Here is a 15,940-nt window from a genome sequence, read left to right as displayed (position 1 = left end):
CTCAGTTTCTCATTTCCACCTCAATGTGCATGGGGTCGTTATAACAACGTCATTGTTATCTGACAAAGACAACGATGGAGGACATCGAGGGAGTGGTATAAGTCTATAAGTCTATGGGTTTTTCTCAGACTTGGAAACCACGTGTTGGTTTTTGTTGCTGGGTTTCACCTTTCCATTTGCACCTAATGACAAACCCTAAAAACAAGGTCGAGTCCAGTCAAACAGGTACTTGTAGAAAACAGGCATTAGTCATTGACGCATTACTATGAAACAGATTCCCAAAGTGTGGGCTGGAGCCACAATAGGCTGCGAGTGTACTACAGGTACAGAAATTCCGTAAAATGGATTTATTTATTTAAAAAGTGAATAAAAATGATAAGATGCGGTTAGTTTGTTATATTACTTATTAATCCAACCTATATTTGCTTCTCTTGTATTGAAGTTTATATCCCAGTAGCAGGTGGGTCCCATATTGACCATAGTATTTTACGTATGACTTGGTAACTTTAGCAATTTCTAGCCAAAAGCCTGTTTATGTTTTTTGAATAACATTTTCAAGGAAATACATCTCTTTTTATTGTATTTTAATTGAAGTGAAATTTTAAAATGGGTGTGCCCCATGGGATCTTCTAGTTTTTAATTGGGCTGAAGCACTCTTGACTTTGGGAATCGCTGCTATGAACAATGGTGGTGCGGAAAAAGCAAAACTTTTTGAGGAATTTAAAGTAAGGGTTAAAAGAAATATCACAAGTCAAAAGAAATGCACAACACCTAAAAAAAAATCTCAACACATCTACTGGTAAAATGCTGCCTGCAGTGGTGAAAATTGTAGTCAACATTTGCATAACAAAAATACCTTTAAAGTGCAATGTTTTGTCAGTGGTTTAAAGTGAAGTGTTTCATACCGTGTCTTACTATGAGCAAACACCTACAGTGGTGACCAGAGATAAAGGGAAAACAGAATAAAAGAGTGGAGGACCATAATAAATGCCGATATATTTATAAGGCATGAGTGGTCATTTGACAGGTATCGCAATGTTTTAGAAGGACCAGTGTGGTTGGGGTTGTTCAGTTCAGGTGTCTCAATGAGCCATCAGACACCAAGAATAGTCATTATTCGTTTTATTTTTTGCACCTGTTTTCTGTGACATGTCAAAACCTTTGCTGAGTCATATTAGTTGTTTATTAAGTATAAAACATGTGTGACCATACTGTGGCCTTCAGACTCACCGGACCTCAAACCAACAAAATGCCTAAAGTAAACTTTGAAGTGATGTGTTACACGGTGGGAGGGAATGCCTCTCATAAGGATTCTATTCATCCTTCCATACACGTTCAGAGACTGTGAACTGTTCAGAGACTGTTTGTAACAGAGACTGTTTCAGAGACTGTGCTACCAGTTGTGGTGGTAGCACAGGCCCTAAGTATAAATGTTCATTTCATTTATCGTGGAACTGCACGGTGTGCCATTTTGAGACAAATTAGACGCTAATGTTACAAACTGTTTTATGAGTGACCCCCTGCCGTTGTATTTCACGTATTTCAGTACAATTCAGTCTTTTATATTCATAGTATCAACCCTGTGAAATTTCTGTCTTAGCTTTCATGGTGAAGAAAACACAAGGAGGGTTTTGTTCTGTGATTGAAGTGACAGATAAAACTGAAACTTACTAACTTATATACATTGTTAAATTGCAGGCCTTAATTTATTTTTGATGGGTTCAGTAAATATTACAATGCTTGGACATCAAATGTGCATGGGCATGATTTAAACTACATCAAAATGTGTTAAATAACTTGTTTCGTTGAGGCAGTATGTTTATGTTGTTGCAGTAAGTGCCAAGTTTTGCCTGCATGTGGATTACTTAAACATGTCTTATCTAGAGACTTACTTATGTGTGAATTTAATAAATTTATATTCCTTGAAAGCGTCACAACTAATATCTCAAATAAATGTCTGTTTTAACTTCGACTACATTGCCAAAAGTATTAACTCGCCCCTTGTGATGATTGATTTCAGGTGATCCAAACACTTCCGTGGCCACAGGTGTATAAATTCAAGCACCTTGGCATGCAGACTGCTTCTACAAACATTTATAAAAGAATGGGTCACTCTCAAGTGCTCACTGAAACGCAGCATGGTACTGTGATAGGATCCCACCAGTGCAGCAAGTCCAGCTACTAAATATTCCACAGTCAGCTGTTAGTGGTATTATAACAAAGTGTAAGGGATTGGGAATGACAGCAACTCAAAATGGTAGGCCACAGAGCTGAGTCAACGGACACTAAGGCACATAGTCCACAAACGTCGCCAACTTTCTGCAGAGTCAGTCCCTACAGGCCTCTAAACTTCATGTGGCCTTACGATTAGCTCAAAAACATTGTGTAGAGGACTTCATGGATTGGGTTTTCATAGCTGAGCAGCTGCATCCAAGCCTTACATAACCAAGTGCAATGCAAAGTGTCAGTGTAAAACATGCCACTGGACTCTAGAGCAGTGGAGATGTGTTTTCTGGAGTGACAAATCACGCTTCTCCATCTGCCAATCGGATGGTGGAGTCTAGGTTGCCATGAGAACAGTACTTGTTTGCATTGTGTCAAGTGTAAAATCTGGTTGAGGGGGGGTGTATGGTGTATGGTGTAAAGTTGTTTTTTGGGAGTTGGGATCGGCCCCTTACTGAAAGGAACTCTAAATGGTTCAGCATACCAAGACTTTTTGGACAATTTCATTCTCATACCTTTGTGGGAACAAATTGGTTCAACCTGGCTGCACACCAGTGCACAAAGCGAAGGATTAGCGAGTTTGGTGTGGAAGAACTTGACTGGCCTGTCCTGACCACAACCCAGCAAAGCACATTTGAGATGAATTAGTGCAGAGGCTGCAAACCAGCACTTCTTGTCCAACATCATTGTCTGACCTCACAGATGCACTTCTGGAGTCTGCAGATTTCTGAATGTTCAGAAATCCCAATAAACACACTCCTAAACCTTAGGGAAAGCCTTCCCAGAAGAGTTGACGGTATTATAGCTGCAATCATATTAAACCCTATGGATTAAGAGGAGGATGTCACTAAAATTCATAAGCATGTCAATGCAGATGAGCCAACATAGTGTAGATCATGTGTCATGAATTTATATGTAATTCACCTGCAAGCTGCTTTTTAAAGCAATCTTTCTATTATTTATTGTCTTTATTTATCTTCCTTGTTAGTTTTCAATTTTGTGATTAAATATATTAATTGTTAAAAAGATTTATTTGTTTCTTTTATTTCATCAAACTTATTTATTTTGGCATTATACTTACGAGTGTACATAAACAACCAACACAATAAACAAAAAAGCAGTAACTTACAAAATCTGATGGCTACCTTTTCTTTGCGCATATCAAGTAAAATTAACTGATTGTTGAATTAATTAATTGATTTTTTTAATTAGGCAGGCTAAATCGTGAGTTTTCTTCATGGAGCAAAACAGCAAGTGGCACAAACTCATACTTTGTATCTTAACGGTACCGCATAACACTCGTCTTCTTTGGATTAGCAGTACATTTTCAGCGTTTGCAGAGCTTAACCGAATAAAAACTGTGATTAAAGGACACACGCGGTTAAGTAAACCCTTTGTAGGGGCCCTACCACATTCCTTTCTAGACCGGAAGTGTCGTATGTCACACATTAACCAATCATAGCTGTTTGTCCCAGAATACATCATTTCCACAAACTGCACGCGCGAACAATACAAGCAGGAGTGAGTTGTTGGTCGAAACTGTGCGATTTAAAAGTGACTGCCACACAAAGTAAGTCAACGGCAACCTCTGGAAGTGCGTGTTTATATCTTCTTTCACGTCTTCGGACTCCTAAATGTCACAATAAGTGAAATGCGTGTGCCAGCGGAAGTATGAACCATAGACGGCCACCATGGTTAGCTTCGCGAGTTTAGCATCAAAATGCAGCATTCATTCATGCACTTTGATAAGTGTTACATTTAACGACTCTGCCCTATATATTTTACGTTACACAGTAACTAATGTTATATCCATATGTTTGATAACCTGCCTTGAGTCAATTTCACTAATAGGTGGTTTAGTTAGCTAACAGTAAAATTGAGCGTTTTAATAATTTGATTTAAAGTACGAGTTAGTACAAAGGTTATAAGTCGTCATATAGTTTGTATGTACCTCGCATAGAGAGTATATTCATAATTTGCAGTGCTGTGGTATTCGCTACAAGTTTAAGCATGTACCCCCAGCAAGCGTCTGTGCCTTGAGTAATTTATCAAGAAGTGCTTGGGGTAATTGAATAATTGATTTGACACAACATTTCTACGCAGCTCGCTTGTTATTCTCAGTTCAGAACAAAGTTGTCAGGATCTGATACCCCAACTTCAGACAAAACTGAGATTGTTATTTTTGACCGTAAAAAATCTGATAAACATGGTGTCTAACCAGATATGTTGGCCTCCAGAGACATTGTGAGGAACCTAGGAGTCATTTTGGATTTGGTGTGCTCATAAAACAAATGTGTTGGACTGGTTCCTTTTATCTGGGCAGTGTCTCTAAAATGAGAAACATCCTGTTGCAGTACACCATTGTACTTTTAAGGTTGGGCTAAAAAAACCCATCCTTTTTAATTAAGCTTATAGCTATGACTGGATCAGGTAACCCTGAACCATCCCTTCCTTATGCTGCTCAGACTGCCGCAGTACTATTGATGCTATTTATATAGTTAAATAATCAGTTACATTAACGTATTCCTGATTTGTGGCTTTGATTTCAACACTTGACACACTTGAATGATGTCTGTCATTGATACATTTCTGATGTAGTATGGACCAGGATGGACAATTTCCTTGTTTCCTTGTGTCACAGTAAGAATTTCTTTGGACTGATGAAGCTAAACTTTAATTTCAAAAAATGTCGGGGTTTTTTTTGAGTCCAATAAGTTAGTCAAGTGACTCGGTATTGTAAATAATATAAATCAGCCAGTTTTCTTGTTCTTAAAAGTGTGACAGAGTAAAATTCATGTGGTCTGCTAGGTCACAAGCTCACAGTATGTCTTTTTTTTTTTTAATTTTCTAGTATCTGTGTTTCGGAGGTAAAGAGGCCAGTAATGACCACAACGACCAACTCTTCAGTTCTTAAAGGTATTGCACATCTTGGTGTTATTGCAATACATCCAGGATGAGGTTTATGACTTTGGGTTTAAGTGTGCAACTCTGTTCAATGTATCTGCAGATGTTGTTGCCTATGTTGATGTGTGGTCAGCCGACAAAACAGGAAACTACTCAAAACCATTTGTTCAGCAGCTCCTGGAAATGGGAGCTCAGGTGAGACATTATTTTCACTTCAGTGTTTGTTGTGTTTACAGACTGTTTAAATAAAGTTGGGTCCATGCGTTTTTAGACAACAAGGCAATTTTTGTAGTATTGCCTCTTTACACCATCAGAGTTAATTTTAAGTTAAACTGTCAAGATATGATTTATGTGCAGACTTTCAGTTTTCAGTCAAGAGGTTTGTAGCTAAGTACACTTTTACTTTCACACACAATTCATCCAACTACATCTACGAGCAGTCACATAATCAGTAACCACTGATAATGGTTGCTGATGATGTAAGCCACTTGGTACCCACTGGCAGCCATACACGCCCATGCTGTAACATTGCCTCCAAATGGGTTGGTGTGCTTTGGATCATAACCCGTTCCTTAATTTTGGTTTCATTTGTCCAACAATTCCATTTTTCCTGAAATGTGACGGCTCTTTTAGATATTTTTGGGTAAAACCTTATGCTGACCTTGTTCTCGAGTGTTTCCATTCATGAAGACCTCAAAAAGAAGGTATTTCTTAACCATGAAAATAATTCTGTCATGATCCACATTAGTTGTTTTCTGTGGCTGGTCAGATCTTTCAATGCTCCTGAGCTGGCCAGTGCATTTCTTCCCTTTAAGGATTTACCAGAATATTCATTTTTCCACTTTTTTTTTTTTTTTTTTTTTTTTTTGGGTGTTTTGCTTTGCCTGCATTATTTGCATGAACATCTGTTTGGGGCTCATATTTAGATTTCCTGTAAGCAGCTAATTCAACAGTTGGAATCAACTCCAGGTTTTTTACCCTTGTTTTACAGGTATCAAAAACCTTCAATAAGCAAGTCACACATGTAGTCTTCAAAAATGGTCATCCAGCAACGTGGAGAAAAGCCAAAAAAAGTAATGTGCATCTCGTCTCTGTTCTGTGGATAGGAAGGTAAGAATTATACTCAAGAGGTTAGTAGTTTTGAATTTAAGGGTCCATCATGTTTTTGTTTGTTTTGGTTTTGTTTTTGTTTTTTTGTTATTATTGTGCTGTCATGAAGCCTTTTTAAGGTGTTGTGTGCCTTTTCTAATTTTTTGTGAAATGATCTTCAGATGTTATGATGATGGCGTCCGTGTGGATGAGAAGTTATATCCAGCGTTAAATGATGAAAGCAATCCTGTGCTGAAGAACAAGAAAGTGAGTGAGATGCACCTCGATGATTATGTTTATCTTATTGTAAGCTGTAAATAAGCAGTGTGTTTATTTGGGATCACTAGTGTGAATAAATAAGTGTGAATATTCTCATTTCTATTTATCCTGATGTATAAATGCAGAGAAGTCACTAAATTAAGTCTGATTGTTTCAAGGTAACACACTCTTTATCTTAAATATGTGTACCAGCTGTTATTATGCATTTAATCCCCAAAGACAATTGTGAGCCAAGAAAAACCTGCCAGTCAGGGAGTGTAGTGGTTCGGTTATGCTGTTTGTGCTATTTTGCTGATTCCCTTTGAGCAAGAAGTCACTGCAAATTAATAAAAAATAAATTAATTGTTGCTCTTATCACCTGTCTGTGTGTCCTGTTTATGTTGATCGTTCACCTGTGTGTTTACTGTAATCTGTGTGTTAAAATCAGTGATTTTCATCTAAAACTATTCAAAAATGTATTCTGTTTGTGTTTGCTTCACGTAGCATCGTTGCATGCAGCCAAAAGATTCTCCAGAGAGGACACCTGAAAATGACAGGCGCATGAGGAAGAAATTAGATAAGATGATGAAAGACTTTGCTCCAAAAGAACCAATAGGTAAAAGGTTATAACAGCAGTGGATTTTTTTTTTTTTTTTTTTTTTTGTCTGCCATTTCATACTTTCTTTTCTTCACAGTTACAGACGTGTCACCCATCATTATTGACGAGGAGAATGGAATAGTTTATAGCCCTGCTTTTAAAAGGTCAGAATATATGGCTCAGCGTTTGAAAGACATGAAGGATAAACGAGAAAACCTTTCGCCCACAGGTAAGTGCAGCAGCAGGTGAACAGCCTGATGGACTGACAGACTTAAAACACTTCCGGATCTTTGAAAGGAAGCCAACTCATGAAAATGTCACTGCCTTTCAGCTTCACAAATGGTTGGATCTCCCTCACCCACCAGATTGAAGCCTTCTCTTGGGAGCTCACCGAGTGTCCTCAAATTAACATGTAAGAAAACTGGGTGCTGTTATTGATATATCGATCTACAGGCAATGGTAGTGTGATATTTATCTTTCCTAACACAGAAAGTAAGCTTGTATATTGCTAAGAAAGGAAAAGGGTCTGTAATCGAATTTAGACAGGATGGTTTATTTTCTTTTTTCTTTTTCAACCAGCTTTTCTTCTTGTTTTCTCAAATACAAGACCAGCATTGTATCCCTTGTAACAGTAAGAGCTCTCAAGCCAGATTCCTATTTATAATGCCAGACTGTATCCATTAGATGCCCATTTAGTGCATCAGTAGGATTGGAAACATCAATAGTACATGTTCTAGTGAAATGTATTCATTTAAAATTAAACAGGAAATGTCTGAAGGGATTTCAGAAACAACCTGTAAGAGAGAACCTGTTTTATAGTGCTGCAGTTGGCAAACAAAATGGTACATCTTAAATTAAATTGACCAATACAGTGTTGAGTTTCTGTGTACAGCGAATAGAATTAAATTTCACTGTTCCCTTAAGGACATCTTTATTGACTGTCTTGGATTGCCAAGAACAGAACACACACAAAGAAAAAGACACTGTAATCAAGAGGGTAATCAAGAGCCTTTGGATAGATTTATGGTGACTGCATTACAGTGTTGCTTGGTAGTATCCTCTCCTAAGAAGATATCCTGGTGTTTTTATTTTGTTATATATATACAGCTCTCTTCACCACCTGTTATTTAGTTTTACCACTCCACGCAGTTACTGTGGGGGTGTAGTGTTCAATCTGGATGTGTGAAAGGCAAACAGCTGCCCGTATATTTTGTATTTACATATTTGTATAAGGGCGAGAATTATTAGTAATCAGCCACACTGCAGAGCAAAACAATGGACAGGTGGTTAAAATGAGTATGAAACAATTGATTTATTACTATTACACCTTAACATTTCTGTTTCTGTGTAAAATGTTCTGTTATTCTTTCTCCTACATAGATAACCAGTCAGACGATGATTCCAGTGCTTCTGTTCCTGAACTTGGTTACTCACCTGATAAGGAAGAGGGGAGAACACACACAGATGTCGGAGACCATGAACATCTTGAGCTGTCCCACAGGAAAGACTGCCTCTCACCCAGCCATCATGTGGCTGAACAGGTCATAAGTGTGCCTGCCTGCCCTGACCCTGAGCATGAAGAAGGAAATAAACAAAAAAAGTCACGGAGGACCTTGGTTAGAAAAAAAGAAATGGATAAAGACAAATCAATAGATTTTTTACAAAGTCCTTGTCAGGACAGGAAGTCTGACAACAGTAAGAACGATCAGAAAGAAGGAACCCAATCACAGATAAAGTCACCTAAATTAACACCTAATAAATCTGAGAAAAGAAAACAAAAAAACACAAAAGTAAACGCTATAGCAGAGACCAAATCCCATATTTTTCCTGACACTCTGGAATCCTCTAGCTGCCTCTCATCACCTGTACGAGGTGGTGCTGCTTCAGGACAGAAAAAACCCAAACGGACTCAACAGTCATTTTCAGCATTGGTACGATCTTTCACTTCATCCAGTGAACACAAATGTGGCACCCCCGGCACGGCTGACAGAGGTGATGACATGTTTGAGGACTATTTCTCTTCAGCTAAACATAGCCAGAGAAAACAAAGACCTCGGTCGCTTAATCTACCGGTGGCAAGCGATATTAAAATACCTTTTAACTTGGATCCTCTCCCAACGAATAGAAAACAAAGAAGTGAAATCTTTGGACCAAAGGGTCAAAAAAAGAGGAAACTCGAAGAAAGTGACACTGGTAAACATTTTGATCAGCAGTCTGAAACTAGCATTGAAACCCAAACTCATCAAGGGGAAGAATCTTTGCCTATGTTGAATAGTCCAAGCGTTAATAAAAAGCCAACGGGGAAAAGGCGAAGACAAAGTACCTCAACATTTACAACCATCGATAAAGCTACAAGTGAAGCAACAGACAGAAGTGCATCGACTTCAGGCCAACAAACGATGTTGCCCGAGTTTAAAGCTGTGGCAGAGCTGCAGAAAAACTCTGATTTCAATGTGGAAAGTGAGTAGTATGGCTGCCAGAATTTAGAAAGTGTAATAATAACAACCCCAGTTCTTTTATAAAAAAAAAAAAAAAGTTCAGATGCTATGTAAGAATTAAATAAAAACAATAAAATGATTTGCCAGTCTCATAAAATAATCTTAGACATAAACTTGGACATTTGGCATTTCATGAAAAATATGAGCTCATTTGGATTTTGAATGCAGCAACACGTTTCAAATAGCATGGACTGGACAAGAGGTTTGAAAAGAAACTGCTGGAGAAATACTACTAAACTGATAAGGTTCATTGGCAACAGGTCTGTAACTTTTATACAAAACAACATCACCAATCTGCATAAAAAAAACAACTAAAACTTGTGGACCAATTTCAGAATATTGAAGTTTTGGAGACTATGCTATACTATGAATATCTTTTTCTCCAGTTACTGGAGGAATTAGGGCTAAAAATCGATACTGCATGCCTGTGATTTTTAGACCCTCAGGCAGCCCTGCATTAAAACTGGCATGGTTCTAACAAGGAAATGACTGCATGGGCTCAGGAACACTTCTAGAAATCATTGTCTTTGAACACAGGTTGCCATGCCATCCACAAATGCAGATTAAAGCTCAGTGCTGCAAAAAGGTCTTATCTGAACATGATTCAGGACTCATTTAAAGTGGAAAACATGGATGTCACATCCTCTGGCCTAAAGAGGAACGGGGCAATCTGGCTTGTCAGCATTCACTTTAAAAGACTGCATCTCTGATAGGGTGCATTAATGCTTATGGAATTGGCAGTTTGCACATCTGGAAAGGTGCCATCAGTGCTGGAAAGGTGTGTGGATATAGATAAGTTTCAGAGGAAAATCTGTTCCCGCACAACAAACATGTTTGTGAGGGAAAGCTTTTTATATTTCAGCAAGATGATGCCAAACTGCATACTCAATCTATTACAACACAGTGGCTTTACAAAGTCTGGGTGCTGAACTGACTTGTGAAATACAAAATCTGGAAAGAAGATCAAGGACTGTTAAGGAGCTAGACTTCTATGTCAGACAAGTATGGGACAACATTCATCTCCCAAACGTCCAGCAGCTGGTCTCCTCAGTTCCCAGATGTTTATAGACTCATATTAAAAAGAGGATGCGACACAGTGGAAAACATGGACCTAGCTTTTTTGAGACATGTTGCTGGTATACAATTCAAAATGAACTTTAAAAGAAAAACAAAAATGTAATGGTAAAATTTCTCAATTTAAAGATTTGAGATGATTTCTCTGTTCTACTGTGAATAAAATGTGGGTTTATGAGACTTGTAGATCATGACATTGTGTTTTTATTTACATTTTACAGTGTCTCAGCTTTTCGGGGGTTTGGGTTAAAAATGAACCCAGGACTAAGGCCTGGTCTGCTCTAATCACTTCATTATGAACTGAACAAATCATATTGATAACATGGCGGGAATCTTCACAGATGTTGAAGTTTTATACTGTTGTCTGTAATCCCTGGGTTTGTGTGTGGCTTCACATTGCTTGCAGTATAATTATTCCAGCCAGTCTAAACATTTTTGTAATGCATGGTTCTTACAAGATAACATTAATAAACAAATGAGGCCTTTATGAAAGCTCTCTCATAATAATCTGTAGGTGTGTTTAACTTTTAAAGGCCTAATATCTTATTTATATATAGCATATAGTTAAATTAGATTTAAGTTGCACATAAAAGTGATCTTCCAACGTCACTGTGGGTTTTCTCTGGTTTCATTTTGCGAGTTGCAAGTTAGATTATTGGCTCTGTTTCCATATTTCCCAATGAATGCTGAGGTCTGACTCCTAAGATCCTCAACAGGATAAGTATAAACCTGGAGAAACTAAGTATGGATCAACAGATCATTTAAATTTAAGTGCTTTATTTACTGTCCAGGAACTAAATGAAGTAAGCACGTTGTAATCCTGGGCAGCCTGATCAGTTAAAATTATAGAGAAATCAAAATGCACAGTGTCATGTGGTAGTAAGTAGTGTAAAGTTGCAGCTTTCATTTAATGTTTCTGTGCACAAATGTGCAGACATGAATGCACACACATACAAAACAGCACCTGCTGTGTGATAGCTCGTGTAAAACCACCCCACCACCACACACACACAGTTTTAAATTGTCTTGTTTTCCAATGTAGGTAGAGGAAATGAATGTACAGTTGCAGCTGGTTTTGCAGAGAGCCTAACTGAAGCTGAAGGAAATTACAATAAGCAAGTCAGCTTGACTCTACAGAAAATGGTTAACAAAACAAAGGTAAGGAGACATCACATCTGGTTCTAAATGTCTAATTGAATTCAACTCTTCAGTTTGACAGTTTAGTCTCCGTGCCTTAATTGAAAGACATTATTTTTGCACTGAACAATGCATGTTTACGGTACATTTCCTACTGTGTTGTGGGAAAATTGGAAAGCAATTGCAAAAAACAGGATGTTACAAGTATAATGCCACCAGTGGGAGGTTTACTGAGTCATTAAAGATATTGCTCGTGTATGGGAGTTTGCAGTTTTAATTATAAATCTCTTATTTTCTTATTTATATAGTCGCTTTCTTTGTTGTGCTTTGCTGCCTGCTAAATTGCCTATATTAACCCTTTCAGACACACATTGATATTACTTTTCTTTCTTTAGTTTAGTGGCTGTGGTTACTTACAGCTTACAGCCAGTGTGGGCTTTGTACAGCCCATTGTTTATCTTCCTTCGTCACATAGATAGATAAAAGGGAACATGGTGTAAGAGAACAAAAAGATTATTTTCCCCATGTTTGTCTGTAATATAGGAAGTTTAGGAAGTAAACCAAACATCACTTGTGTGTGTAACTTCCTAATAAGTATTTCCTCCGTAAGGTCATACACTTCCATGGCTGTAGGCGTTTGACGCTACTGACGCTACTGACGGTACTGTCGGCTCCTTAGGGTTTCCTGTGTTTTGCCTCTGTGATGGTACCATACAACTTCCTTGCTTGTGAAATGCACCTGGGTTGTGTTTTCGTTACACTCGTAACCTCAACAAGCTGTAGTTGAAAATGATGTCATATCCCCGGAGGATCTTTTATTAGTTAACTTTATTATAGCTTGATTACAAAGAGGTTGTAATTGTTGTTTTGGTTTTGTAAAGATTGTGATGATGGATTAATCTCCCTATAGTCCTGGGAAATACAGTCATCAGAGATAATTTCTTGTCTTATCTTTAAAAGTGCTTATATAAAAGTTAAAACTCATATTACACAGCTTTAGGTTAAAACTGCAAATTTGTAACGTAATTTTAAAGTTCTGGACATGTCATCAGGTTATACTTAGTAAATACAACTCAGATGTGAATGGGACCTTTGCTCTTCTTTTGTCTTACACTTCCTACCTTTGCGTGTTCTCAGATATCTCACAAAGATGCAGTTCTTTAAAAGATCATATTTTGGCATTGTCAGTTTACTTTGCGATTTTATGTCTAAGGCACTAAAGCTGTGGATGTACACTTACTGGTCTCTTTGTTAGGTACACCTTGCTAATACTGGGTTGGATCGTCTGCTTTTGTTTTTTGCTTTATTTCTTCACTGCACAGAAAAACAGCAAGATGCTAGAAACGTTGCTCAGAGATTTTGGTCCATGTTGACATGATAGCATCACATAATTGACCACATTTATCAGCTGCACATTCATGTTGTGAATCTTGCGTTTCACTACATCCCAAAGGTCCTCTATTGGGTTGAGATCAGGTGAAAGTGTTGGCCATTTGAGCACAGTGAACTCATTTTGTTCAGGAAACCAGTTTTAGCTTTGTAACATGGCACATTACACGGAATCACTGACTTCTTATCAATTCGCATCCCTACTCAGAGAATTTCCACGTTCTGCGACCCTTCTCTGTAAACCCTTTTCTGGCACCAACAATAGTGCCACTTCATCATTTTTCTTCCCCACTCTGTTGCTCAGTTTAAACAGATGTACCTATCAAAGTTGCTGGTATATCGTCCCTATCGTTTTCCTAGTTTATTATAGGTTAAACAATTCTCTAACATGCTCAAGAAATATTATGTAAACCTCACTAATGTTCATGTAAGTTATTCTGTGTTGCAGCAAGTAATAACCTGGCTGTTTTATTGTTGTTGGCTCTCAGTGGATCCAGTTGATCTCTCCGTGATTGTCTGAACTGCTTCATTTTAACTTTGTGCTGAATAGTTGCCATCAAGGAGATCTAGTCATACTGAGAAGAATTTCCTTCATTTGTGCTGCAAGTGTTTGTGCTCTGCTGCTTTGCTGGCTCACACCAGCTCTTTGTCAGAGGCTAATTCATTCTCATTGCCCTTTTCTTGTGCCAGAACATGACCACTGCATAAGATAGAGTTTCTTTAAGGCTACTTTCAGAGTATCTGCACATACTTTCAGTTGTTTGACTTGGCTTGAAAGAATTTAAAATGAGCTTGTTTCATCAACTTTTTTTTCCCAGTCATTCAATGTCTATAAAATAAATTGCAATATCAAAATAGTGACACAACTACTGACTGCCTTCCCAAGGGGGTTTCTTGGTGATAATGTGTTTTTTGACCAGCATGGGGTCAGCTCATGGACGGTTTTGGCTCTACTGTTCTCAGCAGACCTTAACCCCTGACTTCCAGCTTGGTGGGGGCTGACATCAGTGTGTGGCAGGAAAGGTCTGGTGGTCCTGTTTGTGGTTAGGTGTTTGTGCTGCTGATATTTTTCTGTATTAGTGCCAGGCATGTGGTTAAATAGACCACATCCACCAGGCTGTACATTTACTGTTGTTACAGTAGTCAGCGTCTCTGAAAGTGTTTTTCATCTTTCCATGGCCTTGATGTTTTTGCATCAATGCAACAAAACCTTCACCTGGTTTGTAAAAAAAGTGCACTGCCACTGAAAGAAAAACTCTTTTACTTGTTCAGTGCTGCATCATTCAACAAAAATCAAATTACAATATTTACACACAAAAGAGATATACGTTTCGGCAGTTTCAGTTTCCTGGTCTGTTTGTGTAGCTGCTGCTTGGCTACTTTAAAGTGAAGATTGTTGTTCACAGATTTCTCTCTTCCTCTCTGATTTGTGTCCCTATTAAACACAAGCCAAGAAACAAATGAATCCAAATATTCATTTTTAATCAAAACTCTGTATCTACTCCACTTATGCTTGATTGCCAAAAATGTGATGGCTGTTCCTGTAACACTGTAAGGATTATAAGTAGCCAAGAAAAATACAAGAGGTGTGAAACCAATGAACACAGACATTTCAAACATTTGCTGGCAGTGTGTGGTTGTCATTTATGTGAACACAGATTTGTTCATTCTTATAAGCTTTGTGGGTTCATGTTTCTTGCAGGCACTGAGAACACTCGTCATGACAAGCATGCCTACTGAGTAAGTAGGCATGTGCTTCTTTGAATACCACCAGCTTCATATTCTTTAATTTTATTGTGTTAATTAACAAGTTGGTAAAAGAAGGCATCTAATTCTTATTATTCGTCTCTTGTAGGAAGCAGAACACAGTGGTTCAAGTGGTGAAAGCACTCGGTGGTTTTTTAATTGTTGACCGTGTTTGTGAAAGCACAACTCATGTGGTGTCTGGGGAACACAGGCGGACTCTCAATATTTTGCTGGGTATAGCTCGTGGCTGCTGGATCCTCTCATTTGAATGGGTACGTCGACATTTGATATTATTTCAAAGTTAAGATGCAGGGTGATTCTGTCTTATCTCTAATTGAAATGTTTTCTTTTGAGTAGATACTCTGGTCTTTGGAGCAAAGGCAGTGGATTCCAGAGGAGCCGTATGAACTTTCAGATCAATTTCCTGCAGCACAGGTAAGTTCAGAACTACTCAAACAGTACTAGTAAAAGGGTCTTTGACAGATTTACTACCAGTATTGAGTTTACAGGAAAGCTTTTTATTTTTTCCAGTAGGGTAAAAAAAGCTGTATCGTCTTATCTTCACATCGTTATTGGTTTAACTAGTTCAAAATCCTGTTGAGATTAAAGCCTTTTTCAGATATGACTCAACAGTATTAAATAATCTCTTCTCCAATTTATTACTCTCCGAATGCAACAAAAGATATTTTCTATTTTTCCAGGACCTATATTTTAGAGATTTTAGTGGCACCTTAAACATAATCTAGAAAGCATTCCACTCATGCTTTAAGTCTCATTACTGCCAGTCATCCATTTACAGTAGGCTTGTTTTTCCTAAAGCATCCTGTGTGAATTGTGGATGTTGCCTCTTCCTGCACTTGTCATTCATGAATCACTGTCCTGTCCTGCCCTGCAAGGAAAGACTCGGGGTCTTAATGTAGACGAATGTCAGCATGTTTCCTCTTAAAATTGCATGATGGCTTTTGTTGTGACAGATCAAATATTTTATATCCCCATGGCCTTTTATCATTTGGCACACCACGTG

At 38.0% G+C, this 15,940-nt stretch overlaps 1 protein-coding gene across 4 annotated transcripts in view; it reads left to right on the top strand.

Moving 5' to 3' along the window:
• The first annotated feature begins 3,662 nt into the window (after window positions 1-3,662).
• mcph1 (microcephalin 1) overlaps window positions 3,663-15,940 on the top strand; it is a 32,817-nt gene continuing 20,539 nt past the window's right edge. For 2 of the 4 annotated variants that reach the window (XM_040001850.1, XM_040001853.1), the window contains exons 1-13: window positions 3,663-3,793; window positions 5,075-5,139; window positions 5,231-5,322; window positions 6,119-6,237; window positions 6,399-6,483; window positions 6,979-7,090; window positions 7,170-7,301; window positions 7,404-7,484; window positions 8,453-9,532; window positions 11,687-11,802; window positions 14,873-14,910; window positions 15,026-15,188; window positions 15,274-15,351. In XM_040001850.1, the coding sequence (XP_039857784.1) occupies window positions 5,106-5,139; window positions 5,231-5,322; window positions 6,119-6,237; window positions 6,399-6,483; window positions 6,979-7,090; window positions 7,170-7,301; window positions 7,404-7,484; window positions 8,453-9,532; window positions 11,687-11,802; window positions 14,873-14,910; window positions 15,026-15,188; window positions 15,274-15,351 (2,130 nt within the window). In that variant the 5' untranslated portion in view covers window positions 3,663-3,793; window positions 5,075-5,105. Of the gene's footprint in view, window positions 3,818-5,074; window positions 5,140-5,230; window positions 5,323-6,118; window positions 6,238-6,398; window positions 6,484-6,978; window positions 7,091-7,169; window positions 7,302-7,403; window positions 7,485-8,452; window positions 9,533-11,686; window positions 11,803-14,872; window positions 14,911-15,025; window positions 15,189-15,273; window positions 15,352-15,940 lie in introns of all 4 variants that reach the window. The other 2 variants (XM_040001852.1, XM_040001851.1) reach the window with 2 other exon arrangements.

This window comes from Simochromis diagramma, unplaced genomic scaffold (genome assembly GCF_900408965.1).
Source record: "Simochromis diagramma unplaced genomic scaffold, fSimDia1.1 OVJJ01000421.1, whole genome shotgun sequence".
Classification (NCBI taxonomy): Eukaryota; Metazoa; Chordata; class Actinopteri; order Cichliformes; family Cichlidae; genus Simochromis; species Simochromis diagramma.
The sequence above is the reverse complement of the archived record's forward strand: the minus strand, read 5'-3'. Positions and strand labels throughout refer to the sequence as shown.